General features: G+C 41.9%; 1 protein-coding gene across 3 annotated transcripts in view; it reads right to left on the bottom strand.

Moving 5' to 3' along the window:
- magi3b (membrane associated guanylate kinase, WW and PDZ domain containing 3b) overlaps positions 1-14,419 on the bottom strand; it is a 143,617-nt gene extending 129,198 nt beyond the window's left edge. For all 3 annotated transcript variants that reach the window (XM_077572867.1, XM_077572868.1, XM_077572869.1), the window contains exon 1: positions 13,618-14,419. In XM_077572867.1, coding sequence (XP_077428993.1) covers positions 13,618-13,924 — 307 coding nt within the window. In that variant the 5' untranslated portion in view covers positions 13,925-14,419. The remainder of the gene's footprint in view (positions 1-13,617) is intronic.
- Positions 14,420-16,001: the final 1,582 nt, after the last annotated feature.

Raw genomic sequence — 16,001 nt, 5'->3', positions numbered from 1 at the left:
GGAGGGGCAATATTTCGAGAAAAAACTTGCAAATTTGCGGGTTTATAAAGTGCCAGATTTGTGAGAAAAAAACTCTTACGAGAAATGATGTTAAGCAACTTTGAAGTGTTAGATACTGCCAGCAACAAAGACGCCTCGCTTTGCGAAGGTCCACACCCTGAGGATCAAGCAACTTATAATAAATATTTACTTGTACATTTGTTTCCAGAATTATTATTTACACTTTTTTTTTTTTTTGTACAAGTAGCTAAGTTGATGTGTCGAAATGTGCTGCTTTCCGTCATTCACTTGCATTTACCTAAAGTGTGCTAGCTTCTGATTGGTTAGTGTTTAGTCAGCTGATAAGGGACCAGGAAGTGTTGTTGCTCTAGCTGCCGTGTATGACGAGTAAAGTTTAAATTAAGAATGAATCCGTCTCCATCCTGCCTTTTCATTTTATAAACAGTGTCCCATTAACCACCAAACCACGAATCCTCACATTAGCTATAGCTAGCCTATGTGGGGTTTTTTTTGTACGCGAGTTTTTTTTCTCACAAATTTGCCACTTTATAAAGTCCCAAATTTACGAGTTTTTTCTCGGAATATTGCCCCCACCCTCTAAAAAAAATATGCATTTATACGTGGCCCTATTACGCTCTCGTACTCAACACTTTTACAGCTCTAAATTTAGAATATTTCACAAGTCACATGGCACACAGGAAATTGCATCCTACAAATCGAAAGTAAGTCAGGTAAGATTTTTCAACTATGACAGAGTTCAAAATGTCCACTCAGTGCTGTTAACTGTTTTGTTTTTTTAAATCGTGTATGTTTATTTTTAAAATACATTTTTGGTTGACTCATAGTAATATCCTTAGTGTCAACATGTGATTACATAAATGACAAGGAAATTGTGTAATGTATTTGTTAAAAACTAATTTAGGTTACTTTCAGTCCTGTTACTCAAATTTCAGTACAATAAAACAATGAAATTAATAGATGAAGTTGCCTGAGATGGGCCAATATACATTTGTAGTAGTTAAATCTGCATTTAAAAAAAGAAATTTAAGCTCCTTTTGAAAGATTTAGAACACGCAAATGGCATTGAAACGTTGGAATTGCCCATTTAAAACAGAGTAGTGATTTAATTGTGTGTAAATAAACATGTTTAAGTATACATTCCTTGACCACAAACAGCCATGAAGACAATAAAGTGTATCTAATTAATGACTATCTTGTTCAAAGCGCAGACAAGCAGCAGTATTATAGTCTCGGATATTCAGAGGGATTTAAAGAAGCGGCAACTTTGCCTCACGAGCTCATTACCGAGCATGCCGAGCTCGTCAGCAAACAAAGGGCGCTGACGTGGAGTCACGCGAGGCACTAAATGAGGAGCTAATATTTTTAATTTGCCCAAAGTCGCTGTAATTCCTGGCATCTCGAGCGAGAGCGAAAAGCCCTTTAGGCCGAGACGAGACGCTGCCGTGCTGAGCTGCCAGCAGCTGCACGGGAGAACCCTGACGCCATGACTGGATGCTTGTCGGTTATTTATAGAATCGGCGGCAGTAAATTACAATGTATGAACAAATGTTTTGGGATGTGTTTGATGTTCAAGTGCTAGACAGATCATACTATCATATCATTCAAAAGGTAAGCAGAGCTGCAATATGTCAGGAGGTATGTCAGATGCGCACAGCGTAGTGTCAGGGTTGACACTGGGTCATGAAACCCTCCAGCCAATGTGGCTAAACAGTATAAAAATCTCCTAGCCACGCTGGAGTGTCGTTAGCGACAACATCGCGTGTTTATGTGGCATCAGTGCTGAGTTAAAATGGAGGAAATCTGTCCAGTTGGCGTAGACAATGCGTCATTAGCTTAACAACAGAGGTGGCAAATCCGGGTCCAGAAAGTACAAACCCTGCCACAGTTTGCCTTTAGCCCCAGGTGCTGACTAGCTAGCTCCCTAGCTAGCTCCCATGGTGCTCGTTTACCTGCTGTGAGCTAGCTAGCTAGCTAGGCTAAAGCCAAACTGTGGCTGGGTTTTTACTTTCTGGACCTGGATTTGCCACCTCTACTTAACAAGGGATGTTGCGATTGTAACCAATCATGTGTGTCGCCACTCCCCATTTCAAGGTGGTAAAAAGTATGAAGTGCTCCCCAAGTGAAAATACTTTTGGTCCAAACTCTCTTGGTGCCACTCCTGTTGGAAGCAACTGGCCTTGTCACAACCTCTAGCTCCGTCCTCGAAATCAAGGTGGGTGGTGTAAGTCGTTTATTTTCAAGTTTCGCGAAGCTTCAGTAATGGCGTAAGTGTTTTTGTAACTCTTGCTCCTTGGGGTATTTGAACAAAAGCTGGTCACAGACGTGTTATTAAGACACTTGGGAAGTATTAAATGAAGTTGAATTTCCCCTTGAGGGATTTTAATCAGTATAATAAATTAAATGTCATTAAAATTACAATCATAATAGGTCTCCTTTAAGAGTTACTGACAAACTGTTGGAAGCATAAAAAGAGAGCAAAATGAAGAAACGGGAAAAAGAACAATCATCCAAACACTTTCATATAGTGAACATCATGAACACGGGTCTGACTCTTGCTCATGTCAAACAGAGACAATTCCCAGGGTGCATTGCAGGTTGCCACTCTTCTCCCGGACCTCGTTACGCTCCCATTCGGACGGTTACGTAACGGCGTTAACGAGAGCCGCGCGTCCGTCCATCTGCTTGGCCCCTCGTCGGCCCGTAATCAGATTAGGCAGCCGCAGGGTGACCGCGGAGGGCTCGTCGAGCATGCCACGGCTACGACGCGTGTGTATTAACGTGGACCACCGTAGCAGGGTGGGGGTGGGGGGTTGTTGTGGGCTATCACATGGGCGCTGCCAAACATACGGATTGGTGCGTACGTGTGAAGAAGAGGTGCGATCCAGAGCATTAACAGGTCTATCTACTGTTGACATCAACAGCATGTGTTGGTGTCACATGACACATCTCCACATGGCTTGTGTCGCATTGCAGTAACAACACCAAAAAGATAGGGGGAGCTAAATGTGTGATATACATGTGAGGGGTTTAAATCCAAAAACATTCAGAGGCGAATGTGAGTGTCAACGTTTATCAAATCATTTTCCGCATTGAAATTAATTGATATGTCATGTTGTCGCCTAGGAATGACATCATCTGGTGGTGCATTCTTATTGGCTGCCACTAGATGACGTCACTTCTAGGCGACACAGGAAAAGGACAACTCCCAGACGTTAATAGAAAATAATAATAATAATATAAAAAAATACAAATAATTTGTAAAATATAGTGAAATATAATAATACTATATAAAAACATATTAATTAAAAATAAAATAATAATAAAAAATAAAATCAAACCTCAAAGCTAATGTATGAAATAATTACAAAATTATGAAAACAAAGGACATGCTTGCTATAATTATAAAAATATAAATATAAAGTTGTGTAAATTTAATTTGTTTTCTTTTTTCTTGTACAGTTTATTCCGTTCATGGAAATGCTTTTACAATTTTAATTGTAGTTATTTCCTTAGTTTTTGTTGACTAAAATAACCTCGTGGTGAACCCACAGACGGCCAGATGTTGACAGTTCAGTTAAAAAGAATGAACTGTTTCCATTATTTCCTGTGAAGGAAAAATTGTTTTGTACACACTCAGAGGTTACACAGCATGAACCGCGTTTTTCTGCCATCTTAGCCCAGCCAATTACATTAGGATGACAAGACTCTCGACAAAGAAACACACGAGTGACCTCCCGACGACCAGTTAACCAGGAGCCACTCGTGGCCTCTGGCTCGTCACCTGATGAAGAAGCGTTCCGCACGCCGCCGCCACTCATACGGCGCCCACCGCAGTCGAGTCTGATGTCTCATTGGCATTCAGCCGCACGCCTGCAGCAGGCGGCCAATGCGAAAGCTATTAAGATTCCGCCAAAGCCGGCCGCTCCCCCGTCGCCGAACGTGCGGCCAAGGAGGAACAGGCAGCGGATTGTGGACTCGGAGCATCACCATTTTGATGGCTGTTTAAAATTAGCCATTGAGCTCTTGAGGTCAAAATTAATATGCGTTAAATTATCGACAAAATCAACTTTCAACAGATTTGCATTATTTGCCGGCGCTTCTTGATTTTTTAATTGTATCCAGCAAAAGCTGAAGTGCTTCCATTTTAAACTGATTTGCATCCAACTTGAAGCTGTCTATTGCTGATCAGCGAAAGCAGCTATTAATTTTTAATTGCATCCGTGGCCGTGATGTAAATTTGCATATCATCAAATGTGTCCGATTTTGACAGTTTTGCTTCAAATTTGACAACATCCCTATTAAATTTGAATTATCTGGTTATGAATATGGAGGACCCAAACTGCCAATATTCAAAATAAATAAATGATTAAATGTGAAAATAAAAACGGATAGAAAAAAATATAATTCGAAAATTAAATCCAAAAAACTAAATATAAATTTATCAACACTGGCAGGCTGGCTGTCAAATTCTGGACCGACAGCTTCACTATTTCGGTGGGTGCTCGCCGCAGCAGTGTTGGCTGATGAAAATTGGCCGCCTCAAGTGTGTAAATCACGACTGGCCCCGTCAGGACATCCTTAGCTCCTCTTGGCCATCACCAGAACGGCAGCGTGACCGCTTTGAGATGAGCCACATCACAGACGAGTGGAGGCCCCCACCACCCACCGCCAACCCCTTGCCCGGAATGCTAAGCTGCTTGCTAATCACCTTTGGAGAGGACAGCCTAATTCAGATGTCAAGGCCCATTACCTGTGAGCGGTCCAGAGGTGACCCGGGCCGCTATCTTGCAGTGATAAACACCATTTGGAGGATAATGCACAACTGGGTGGATCGCAAAATGGCCGAGAGGCGCTTCAGCCAAATTTGCCATTGTCATTACAGTGGGCTGAGGGGGAGGGCGGTTGGGGCTTTAGCATGTAGCAATCAGCTCTGCATATAGATAACGTCCTTGACGATGACACCGGTCAAACGCCGCCGCCTGGAATTAATTAATATGCTCAAATGTGGCAATTTAAATTTGCAGATTCGAAGTAGTCAACTCTAACCCTACTGTTTTTTAACTCTATCCAGCACGAGCAAGCCCTAATCTCTGTAGTCTAAGGTTTTATTTGTAGGTGCTCAAATGCTACTTGTTGATTTGAAGCTCTCAGCTGTTTTTGTCGAAGAAAAAAGCATTTTGATTTTGAATGGTTTCTGACACAAACTGGCTGAGCTCTCTGAGGTCAAATTAGTATGCGAATTAACGGCTCGTTTTCAACAACCTTTGCTTCATACTTGACGCCATCGATTGTTGTTGGAACAAGAAGCCTTTTCAAATGTAATTGAATCCGCCACAAGCTGCCTGTGATCTGTGAGAGTTTAGGTTAAATCAGTACATGCTGCAATGCATCCATTTTCAACAGATTTCCTTGAAACCCTATTGATTTTTAATTGGATCCGGTACAAGCTGTGTATTATGTTCGCTCTACAAAAACAGCTTCCGACATATTTTTAATAGACTGTTGTTGGAATAAGAAGCCTTTTGAAATGTAATTGTATCAGCTTAAGATTTAATTAGTACTATGTATGCATTTGTATACATTCAAATAGCTGTTCAAGATCAGCTTTAAGAAAAAAGAAATGCATCAAACCTGAAGCCGTCAAATATTTATTTTAATTGTATCCGGCACAAGCTGACTGTGATCTCTGAGTAGTCCTGTAAGCTTTAATGTATAAAACTCAACATATTTAAAACCAGTTTGAAGCTGTTTTTGTCTGAGTGAGAAGCCTATTGAATTTAATTGTATCCGGCACAAGATGGCTATAAAGTCTGGGTTAAAATTAGCATAAGTTTAAATGTGTCTGCAAAATCAGATTCCACCCGATTTTGAATCAATCTTGTAAAAAAAAAATAATGTTTTTTTTTTTTTAAATCATTATTGCATCTGGCACACGCAAATCAAATAATACATTAAAACGGCCTACCTAACTTTTAACCGTTAACTATTCTGGTCAGTGCCCAAAGGATTCTGAATAACATCCATTGCAGCATCTGTTTAGACAAAATTAGAAAGCAAGGACAAGTAAATGTTTGTTTTGTAGCCGCATTTCAGCGACCACCCGCAAGCACACAGAGGAACAGGCTGGGTGGTGGCGGGGGGGGGGGGGGGGGGGGGATTCTGTGTTCTGCCAGCAGTGCTGCATTGTAGGGGAGCACCTGCAGGGAGCGACTCATTAACCCCAGCGTTGAGTCCTGATGCTTTAATTGGCTGGAAGGACTTGTTTAAGAACAAGCAGCCATCTTGAGCTCATTGCACTAATTGCTCTGCGGAGGCTCTGAACATCTGACCATTGAAACGTACACATTGTAGACAGCAGACGCAGTGGCATGGACCACACATCAATCATTTCATGGTCGTACTTCTCGTGCCAACATCAGAGATGATGTCTCAATGTCCAAGCAAGGACTATGTTCATTTTCATTTTGACACATTTTTCCAGTAAAAGTCTTGAAAACTTAAGACAACGTATGTAATTGTTTTTCACAATAAAATGTATTTTTAAAATCTACATTATATATTTTTTTTTTATGAAGTAAAAGATCAAATTTGCGCCACTGCCAAAACTGAACATGCTTTTGTTGTGCTAGCATTAGCCTCCATGCTAGCATACAGACTTGAATTAGGCTTAGTTTAATTAATCATTACCAATAAAAGTCATTAAAATCTATACAATATTGTGTTATTATATGATGAAAAAGATTTAACATAAATTCAAATTTTAACAATAATTAAAGACGAAATAAGTCATTATTTACCTAAAGAAATTACTTATTTGAAAGCACATTGGCTGGTAATATGGAAACTGTATGCATCCCTTCTGTTTTCATGGCAATCGCCTGCTTTTGCAGGTTATTCGCACATATTGGCAGACCAGCCTGGACATCATTTGTGTTTCACTAGCATGAGCAAGTCCAGACTTGTGTGCATTGCTTGTACAGCAGTGGCTCTTCACATAAATTTGATGGATTACTCTTTTTCAGTATATTAAATATATACTAATTTCAGTATATAAAATATATATATATATGTTTCACGTCAATTCTATGAGTCACTGCCCAAACCGCACAACTATTAAAGCAACATTAAGTACTTATTTTCCTTACAAGCCTCCTTTGACAGTGCCCTGCTTGCTAATAAAGAGAATGTACTGTATGTGTCCCTCCTGTTGTCATGGCAACCTTGGATTTCTCAGCATCCTTATACGTAGCAGACTACTTGGACACCTTCGTTGTTATCGTCAGCTATTCTCTATAGTTTGCCGTTTTGGGGCTCAGGCTAAAGTAGTGCTATGGTGCCATCTTGGTGCCAAGCAACTGTGTTGAGGCCAAATGAGGCGCTTCATTTTGACAAAATGATTGCTTTGCTAGACAGCTTATTACTGATAATAGTTCAGGAACACTACTTTAGCCAATATGTACACATACTAATAGACCAAACTGGACACCTTTTATGTTGTGCTAGCATTAGCATCCCAGCTATGACCTAGCGAAAAATGAAGGAACATGCCAAGTCAACACAAGAAGGCCAAAGCCAAGATTCAAAACCAGAACTGAGACACAAAAAGGTGCTAACCATTAGTCCACCATGCTAATAGACACGCAAAATGCTCAGAAACCCTCAATTGTGGCTAACAAAATAATGTGAGCGTTGTAATGTGTGACGTGAATGCCAAACACATGACAATGTAAACATCTTCCATTTATGTGACTAACGTAGTCAGACATGACTTAAGGACACAATTATGTTTGACCTGTGGACAGTCTGGACACAGCGCGTGTTGTGCGTGCGTCCGTGTGTGTGTGTAGCGCTAGACTAAAAGCCTGACAGCTGCCTGCAGGCACATTGGGGGGAAAAGCTTGATGAGCAGAGCCTCGGAGGACAAGCGGGCTGCTTATCAACAACGTGCCTTGAAAGCAACAGCGGTGGCTGCAAAGAAAGGTCAGACGGACACAGAGCGCTTTGCAGGGAAATAATACAACAAACTATAAGAATTATTTGCCTTGTAGTGATAACGGAGACATTAAAGATGCTCGTTTGTTATGATAGCTTTTAAATGATGGAACAGAATAAACAGACATCAGAGGGGTTGCATTCATGTCATGGCAGCACGGTTTTGAGTTTTTAAAGCGGGGTACACGTATATCTGCTAATTTACATAATAATGAACAACCAGAGCCACGTTCAACTCCATTTAAGTTGTTAAATAAGTGTATACAAACAGTATAAAAGTTTCTCATTGTTTGTTAGCATTAGCATAAAGCTAGCAGATTAAAGTCTAAGATGTGTGTGTGAGGCTGTTATGAATACACGCAATTCTTTTGGCCAGGCATACCGAAAGCAATTTTTTGTTTCCATTTTTTTTGCATCCGATTTCCATCAACAGACACTTCCTGATAACGAAAGGTGCATTCATAAGATTAACTCACACTCACTAATGTTGCCATTTGATAACGGAGGCTTCGCAGCGGTCTGGAGAATTTTTTCCGGCAGGGGAAGTCGGCGTGCAATGCGGACTGGGTGACAAACGGCGAATCAATAGCTCAACAAAGTGCAGCTGCATTAAAACACCCTTGTGCAATTTGGCCTCCGAATTAACAACCGTGCCTATTCTTTTCCGAGGCGCCATCCTTCAAATGAAGGGCTCCCATCATCATCGCTGCGGCAGCTATCAACGCTTTAGTTCAATAAACATAAAAATGCTGCGATGTGAGATGATTAAAACTCAGGGAGGAAAAAAAAAAAGCCCATCTGCTCTGTTGTTATTCACTGTGAAGGGAACATTTGCACCTGATGGTTTGAGGTTGCAAAGTAATGACGCTAATTATCATAAAGATTGATTGATTAGCGGGAGTGTCTCCCCCCATCCTGTAGGTGGCAGTAATGTGTGAGTGGTTAAACTAAGGAGATGACCAAATTATTCTCTATACCATTTAAAAAACTACTTTGCCAGTGCTTCCTTGTGAAAATTATTTTTGTCTCAGTGAAATTACTCAAAAAATTGAAAGTAAAAAGTGATTGAATGAAAAGTTTTAAAGTTTATCCAAACTTACCTTGTTGGTACTCTGGCTTGCAACTGGTCGCATTCATGAGCTACAATGTTCGCGCTTCCTTTCTTTTATGATTAGATGCCATAGAAAATGGCTTGACAAAAAAAGTGTACTGTACCAAAATAATATGTTCAAGAGGCACGTTCATAACTAGCGCGTGTGTAAAAAAACAACCATAGATATGAGACACGACGTGCGCCTTAAGCCGTGATGTGCCAACGGTGAATGCTAAGCTAATATCCCTGTTTTGCATTACCTTGGGTGGGACAGTCGCCACTGCCAACATGGCCGCCACATCGACACTGTTCTAGTTCACTCTCAGTCTATTTATCTAAGGATATGCTAAAATGCCTATGCTAAGACATATTTTCATAAATATATATATTCATTAGGTTTTTCTGAGCCAACGATCCATTTTTGTAAAGTCCTGCTTTAGTGCCAAAAATTGCCATGGAAAGTTTCCAACTTAGAAAATTCCCATACCGGTGCAACCCATGTAGCAAAAAGGCTGCGTTGAGTAACTAACGCTGAGCCGCCTTGTTTTTCACATCATGAATGTCGCGCGAGCCTCAGCTGGATGCAACAGCCGAAATAGACTCCAGCAGCGTAGATCTTTAAATAGAGGCGTCACTTCCGACTCAATCAAAAGGTAGCAGAGAGAGACGAGGCCCAGCCACCACGTCGAGTCTCGGCGAGAACGTCTTCATCTCCGAGCGCAAACGCGGCCCCTGGAGATTTGAGCACGCAGCGGTGTGAAGTGCCGCGCGCCGCTTCTGTTCCGAGCAACTTCCTATCTACTTCCACACTCGGAGCGCAGAGGAACTCAGCGAAGAACATCGAGGAACATCTGGTGCAGCCCCGTCTGCTGTCGTTTGTCGCCGCCGAGTCATCGCAACAGCTGATCCGGCGACTCCATCATAGTGGAGAAAATTCACTCGCCGACTCAATTATGCAGAAGGTGTGAATAAAACATGAAGCCGGCACGAAGGAATGTATACAAGTCGCGGACGCTGGCGCGCCAACGCCGGGCCACCACAGCCGCCATCTGCCTGACGCCGTCCATCAGATGTGAAAGGCACGCCGGAGGACAACATGCATACATATGTTCACGTTTTTGCACATAACACGGGGACGAGTGGGGTAGAGTGTGACTTGAACTGACAGAGGTCATCGTAAAACTCTGAACATGAACACGTTATGGAAAATGAAAGGTGTGGTTCCAAAGACTAGCAAAGTTAGCATGTTCGTCATGTCATCGATACCGGTACCTTGGAAGCAGGTGGCTGATTGTTGCCAGGCTGTTTTCACATGTATTTGAATGCGAAGAGGGTTAGCTTTGAGCCGCAGGCTTTATAAAAACTGCCTTTTATCTGTTATTCAATCATGAGGTCCTAATAAGGTACCAGGCTTAATTTGATAGATATCAGGACTCATTCACAGACTGGTGGAAACTCACTGGAATGAGGTTCCGTGGGCTAAAAAAGTTAGCGCGGCAATACATATGTATCCTCTTAATTTGGCTACATTGGGAGTGGTGTTCTGTTGGACTCACAGTCGCTAGGGTGTTTTCACATGCATATGAATGTGGGGAAGTTTAGCTCTGAGCCACGGGTTTTACATAAGCTGCTTTTTATCTGTTATTTAACCATGAGAGCTAATACAGATTTGTTGCTGTTAAATGAATTACAATTTGATAAATAGCTGGACTCATTTACTGAACTCATTGGAATGAGGTTCCGTGGGCTAAAAAGACGGCAATACATATGCGTCCTCTTAATTTGGCTACATTGTGAGTGTGGGGTTCTGTTGGACCGACTCTTGCTAGGTTGTTTTCACATACATATGAATGCAATGAGGTTTAGCTCTGATTGGAATGAGGTTCCATGGGCTAGAAATGTTAGCATGGCAATACATTTGCATCCTTTTAACTTGGATATAATGGGAAAGTGGTGTTTTCTTCTGTCTGTCTAGTGTTTTCATGTGCATTTCAATGGGAGGAGGGTTAGCTCTGAGCCTCAGACTTTTCTTCAAGCCATTTTTTTAATCATGGGAGCAAATGGGAACATACATTCTGAAGGTTGCACTCTGGAGAGACCCACTTTATAGTATTTTATGCCAAGGGAAATTACACATAATCATCAGCGGATTGGTGGAAAGACATTGAAATGAGGTTCCATGGGCTAGCGAAGTTAGCATGATAATACGTTTGCATCCTCTCGACTTGGTTGCATACATTTTTGTCTGTTGGATTGACTGTGACTGGACTATTTTCATGTGCATTGGGACCTCAGGGGCTGTTGACAGAAGCAAATATTCATCTAAATTATTCTCATTGTAGAAAGGCACATATTCTTTAGTAGTAATTATCTATAATACTTAGCAGTAGATTGCTAGAAAGATATGCAAATGAGGTTCCCCGAGCTAGGGAAGTTAGCGCATAAATAGGTTTGCATCCTCTTGACTTTGCTACCTTGGGAATTGGACACGTGGCATTCAGCCATAATACTTAGCAGGTGAATAGTCATTGGAATGAGATTCCCTGGGCTAGCAAAATTAGCACATCAATCTGTGCTTCTACAAAGAATTGTGGCTTTTAATTCAAACTGACTGACACATTTTCTTGATCAGAACTTTGGATACAGCTTTTGGATTGGATCCCATTGGGTACCTAAAATTGTGGTCATGGTGTGTATTCTCACCCCAGAAAGAACAGAAATGCCTCATGTGAGCCTCATTAAAGATTCTCTGCCTGTGTTGCCCTGAGTCTCGCTCCCCTTCATGCACTTTATTAATCATCCTTGCTTTAGTGGGCCAGTAAAGATGGCTGCTCACATCTCTGGGAAGAGCAAGCCACAAAATACACACGGCATCACGTCACGTGCATGCCTGTTACTCCCAAACAGCACACACACATATTTAGAGTATGAGTGTGTAGCATGGATGTGCAGCTGATCTCCAGGGAGCCCGACCCGGCTCGGCTCAGGTTCTTGCGGGACTCAGCTGCTCGCTGCTTCCGGAGCATTCAGGATGGTATAATTTGCCGTTTTGAGATACGATTCCCGCTTGTAAGCAGCAAGCCGACCGTCTCTCTTTACTATCCCAACGGTCACATGAAAGCCTCCCCCCCCCCCCGTCGCCCGACTCCATTAGGGCGCCGGCCAGAGCGGCATCCCACCTTATTATGGGATGTCGGAGGCAGGCGGCATCATTCTTTGGGCCGGATGTGCCATGATGAGACAACAGGATGCAGGCAGCCCTGCCACTCGGCTGCATCCATGTGCACAGGCTGAATAATGGAGGATGTAATTAGGCCTTGTTTCTATGCATGGGAGTGCACTTAGACTTGATGTCTCCAACCAGGCTGCCACGCACGCCATTATTGCCATTATCAGCGTTCGATCTCCCTGAGAAAGTGATGCGAGCCAACGCGCCAATTAGAGCTCGTACGGGGGCAACACGGCTTGCAGGGCGGAAGGCGATCTGGGCAACAACTATGGCTTATATCACAAAAAAAATTCAAACACTTAGGGACGTTTAAGCTAGCTTTTGTCAAGATTCCATCGCTGAGTACTTCCCATCCATTGCACAAAAAGACACACGCAAGGCTCATTAAATTGTTTTCAAAGTTTAAAAAAATACGTTATTAGATCCACTTGAAACAACAACAACAATGTAAGAGAACGAGGGCGTTAGAACAAGGGGAGACTGCAAGAAAATTGGCAAATGCAGCAAAGTGGAGACTGTGGGGTTTGATATTGCAATGTAAACAGCAACAGGTAGGGAAACTGAAATTCAAAGTAAAAAAAAAAAATGCATTGGCGATATCACGAGATACTAAAAAAAAACAACAACTCTATTGTCTTACTTTTGGCTGTTGTCTACAATAAGTAGACTGCATTTTACTCATGAGGAGACTGAGGGCAGCAAGAAGTGGCATCTGCTGAACTACAAAACCTGTGCTGGATTGAATGCATGAAGCGATCTTATAATGTTAATTGAAAAGGCAAAAATATATATATATATATCATTTTTTTTATGTTTACCCTCTCTTTTTTTTAAGTGAATATCTGCACCGATAATTAGCACAGCTGGTAATACCAAATATAATTTGACTATTTTCTCTGTTTCAGTATCAAATCCACTGTATGTGCACTGCCCCTAGTGGCCAAGTTATGCACTTTAGATGGAGCCACAGAAGGCATGATGAAATGATGATTAGATTAACATTCAATTTAATTATTTTTATTAGTGTATATAGTTTTTAATATTGGACAGTGTGGAGCCCTATTTTTCGTACTAAAAGATGCTACAAGTGTTTTCTTGTTTTTTTTTTTATGTGTGTGTTTGTTTTGGGGGGGTTTGCAGGTGCGGAACGCATTCATGGCATTTTCTTTTATTTTGCTTGGGAAAGACGATTTGTGATCATCAAGGCACTGCTGTATTGCTGTCTTGAGTGAGTTTTTTTTATTTTATTTTTTTTCTATGGAAGGAAGTTATGAGGACTCACCGGGTTTGACCGTCTTGAGGCGAACCGGCTCCCGAAAGTGTCGAATGACAGCCAGCGTGTCCCGGTTGGTAAGTCCACTGACGGGCGTCCCGTTCACCTCCAGCAGCACGTCGCCGTAGTAGGGCAGCTTCCCGACGTGGCACACCAGCACGTCCAGCTTCATCTGACCCAGGTGCGGGAACTGACCCACCTCGGCTCCCCCCAGCACCTCCACCACGGAGCCGAAGTCGCCCAGATTGCCCCACGACACCGCGCACTCCACCACCTTACCGGACCAGTGTTTCTTCTTCTTCAGGGTTCGGGACATGTTGGCTTAACCTGGTTGCTTTGACTTGACAAGTCGAGAAAAGGCTGGCTTTCTTTTTTTCTTTTTTTTTTAATGTCGCGGCCTAATAAACCCCGGCGAGTGCTTCTCCAGCTCGGTTCATCTCCCTGAGTGATTCCCACCCGTGGAAGGTGTGCCGGAGTGTCATCCGCCCGGTAATTCCAACGAGCGCTCCCTGTGCGTAAAAACGCGACGAAGCGCAGCAATCACGGCGTCGCTCTCCTCCGCGTAATAAATTTTAAAAAGGCAAAAAATAGGACGTCAACGCGGCGTGTTTGGATCACGGCACCGCAACGAGAATGAGCGAGGACGCGTGGACGCACGCAGACAGACGAGCAGGCGGCTCCACTGCGTGTGCGCGCGCCGTGGAAGTCCAGCCCACGGTAGTGGCGGCATCTGATTCCGTAGCAGGTTTGAACACACCTGGCACCGTCGAGACTCGTTCCAGCCCGGGCTCCGTCCGTGAACGCTACGCCCCCTTTTCGTCGCTGTGCGCACTGACGCCTTTTGCGCTTGCGTGGCCGTTGCCGCTGGCGCCATCTTGTGGAGAAATGCTGCGTGGATTCAAGTGTCCTCAAACTCACCCTGAAAATTGAAGCTCTCAACTCACTTTGAAGAACAGTGGCGGTCCTAGCTTGAATGGCACACACCCATGAAACGCACACTGGGGTGGATTTTCTTTTGCATATGGAATTATAAGCAAATATGAATAATAATACTTACAAATTTGAATTAAGGGAAAATACATGTTTAGGCTTTACACCACAATTTCACCAATTTCCTAACTAAAAAAAACACATAATGGGAAACACAATATAACCCTTTAGAACAATTTTTCAAAACTTTCAAGCTGTTTAATGGCGGTGGAAGTTATATATAAGTCAAAAAAAAAAGACTAGAATTACAAATCCTGTGTTTTAAACAAACACATATGTAAACCTTTAGTCATCTAGCTTAATGCTAATATTAACATTGCATCATGAAAGGGACTAAGCCACTTTAGATTGGACAATAATATACATTAATAATAAATTTAAAAAAGTCACACATGTGACTGACCAATGGAACGATTTATTTTTTTAATTTTTTTTTAACGAAATTGACTAAATTGTGACTTTTGAGATTTGGCCCAACGCCAGCAATATTAAATCTTCTGCAAAGAGCTGAGAATGCCTTAAAAAAAATAAAAACATTTTTAATTGTCATTACTGTATATATGTGAAGTACTATAACTTATTTTTCTCGTTCAAAAAACACATTACTACAACAACCTTTTTTTTGAAGGGGGAAGGGGGGTGCTGCTGCAACGGAGTATTGGCATTTCAACTCATCTGAATGGAAAGATGATTTGAGATGCGAGTGACATTGTTGAGTTCCATTGCTTCTGCGGCGCCACCTAATGACGAAGCCATGGTGCAATTTGCTGCTCCAGTTCCCGCCAGATTTATTTATGTGGGCATCACGCCGCATTACACACGTATTTTTAGTTGTCTGTATTTAACAGCATTCAAGTGCACCAAAAAAAACAATCATGAATTATCACTTATTTCTTCATCTGCAGCTTTTTATTTTTATTTTAATGCTGCCTTGCTCATGCATAATTGATGTGTTTAATGAGCTCCTGTGCTGTATTGTAAACACGAGTACAGGAGGTTTGCATGAAAGTGTTCCTTAAATTTTGTAGGAATGTACAAAGTTGTTTAGTGAGAGGTAGTAGAAGACAGTAAATGTCATTAATTTTTATGGTTGTATGATAAATGGTGATGTATGCGCTTGAATGGAGAAGCTTGATGTCAGCACTCTGACTCAGAGCACAGTCATATGTCAGTGATGTCATACCAAGTTCATTAAAGGTGATGATGTAACCCGGGGGTCCTGGATGCATGCGCTCATGTTATGTTGCAGATAAAATTCATAATAGGCCTGCAACTGATTATTTATATGAATATGTCAATTATTTTTGTTAATTCATCAATGAATCACATATATTTAAAAAAGCTTTAATTTCCATCCTTTAGTCAAAAAGAGGACATTATTCCAAATTGGCAGCGCAGAATAT

Source organism: Vanacampus margaritifer, chromosome 8 (assembly GCF_051991255.1).
Source record: "Vanacampus margaritifer isolate UIUO_Vmar chromosome 8, RoL_Vmar_1.0, whole genome shotgun sequence".
Classification (NCBI taxonomy): domain Eukaryota; kingdom Metazoa; phylum Chordata; class Actinopteri; order Syngnathiformes; family Syngnathidae; genus Vanacampus; species Vanacampus margaritifer.
The sequence above is the reverse complement of the archived record's forward strand: the minus strand, read 5'-3'. Positions and strand labels throughout refer to the sequence as shown.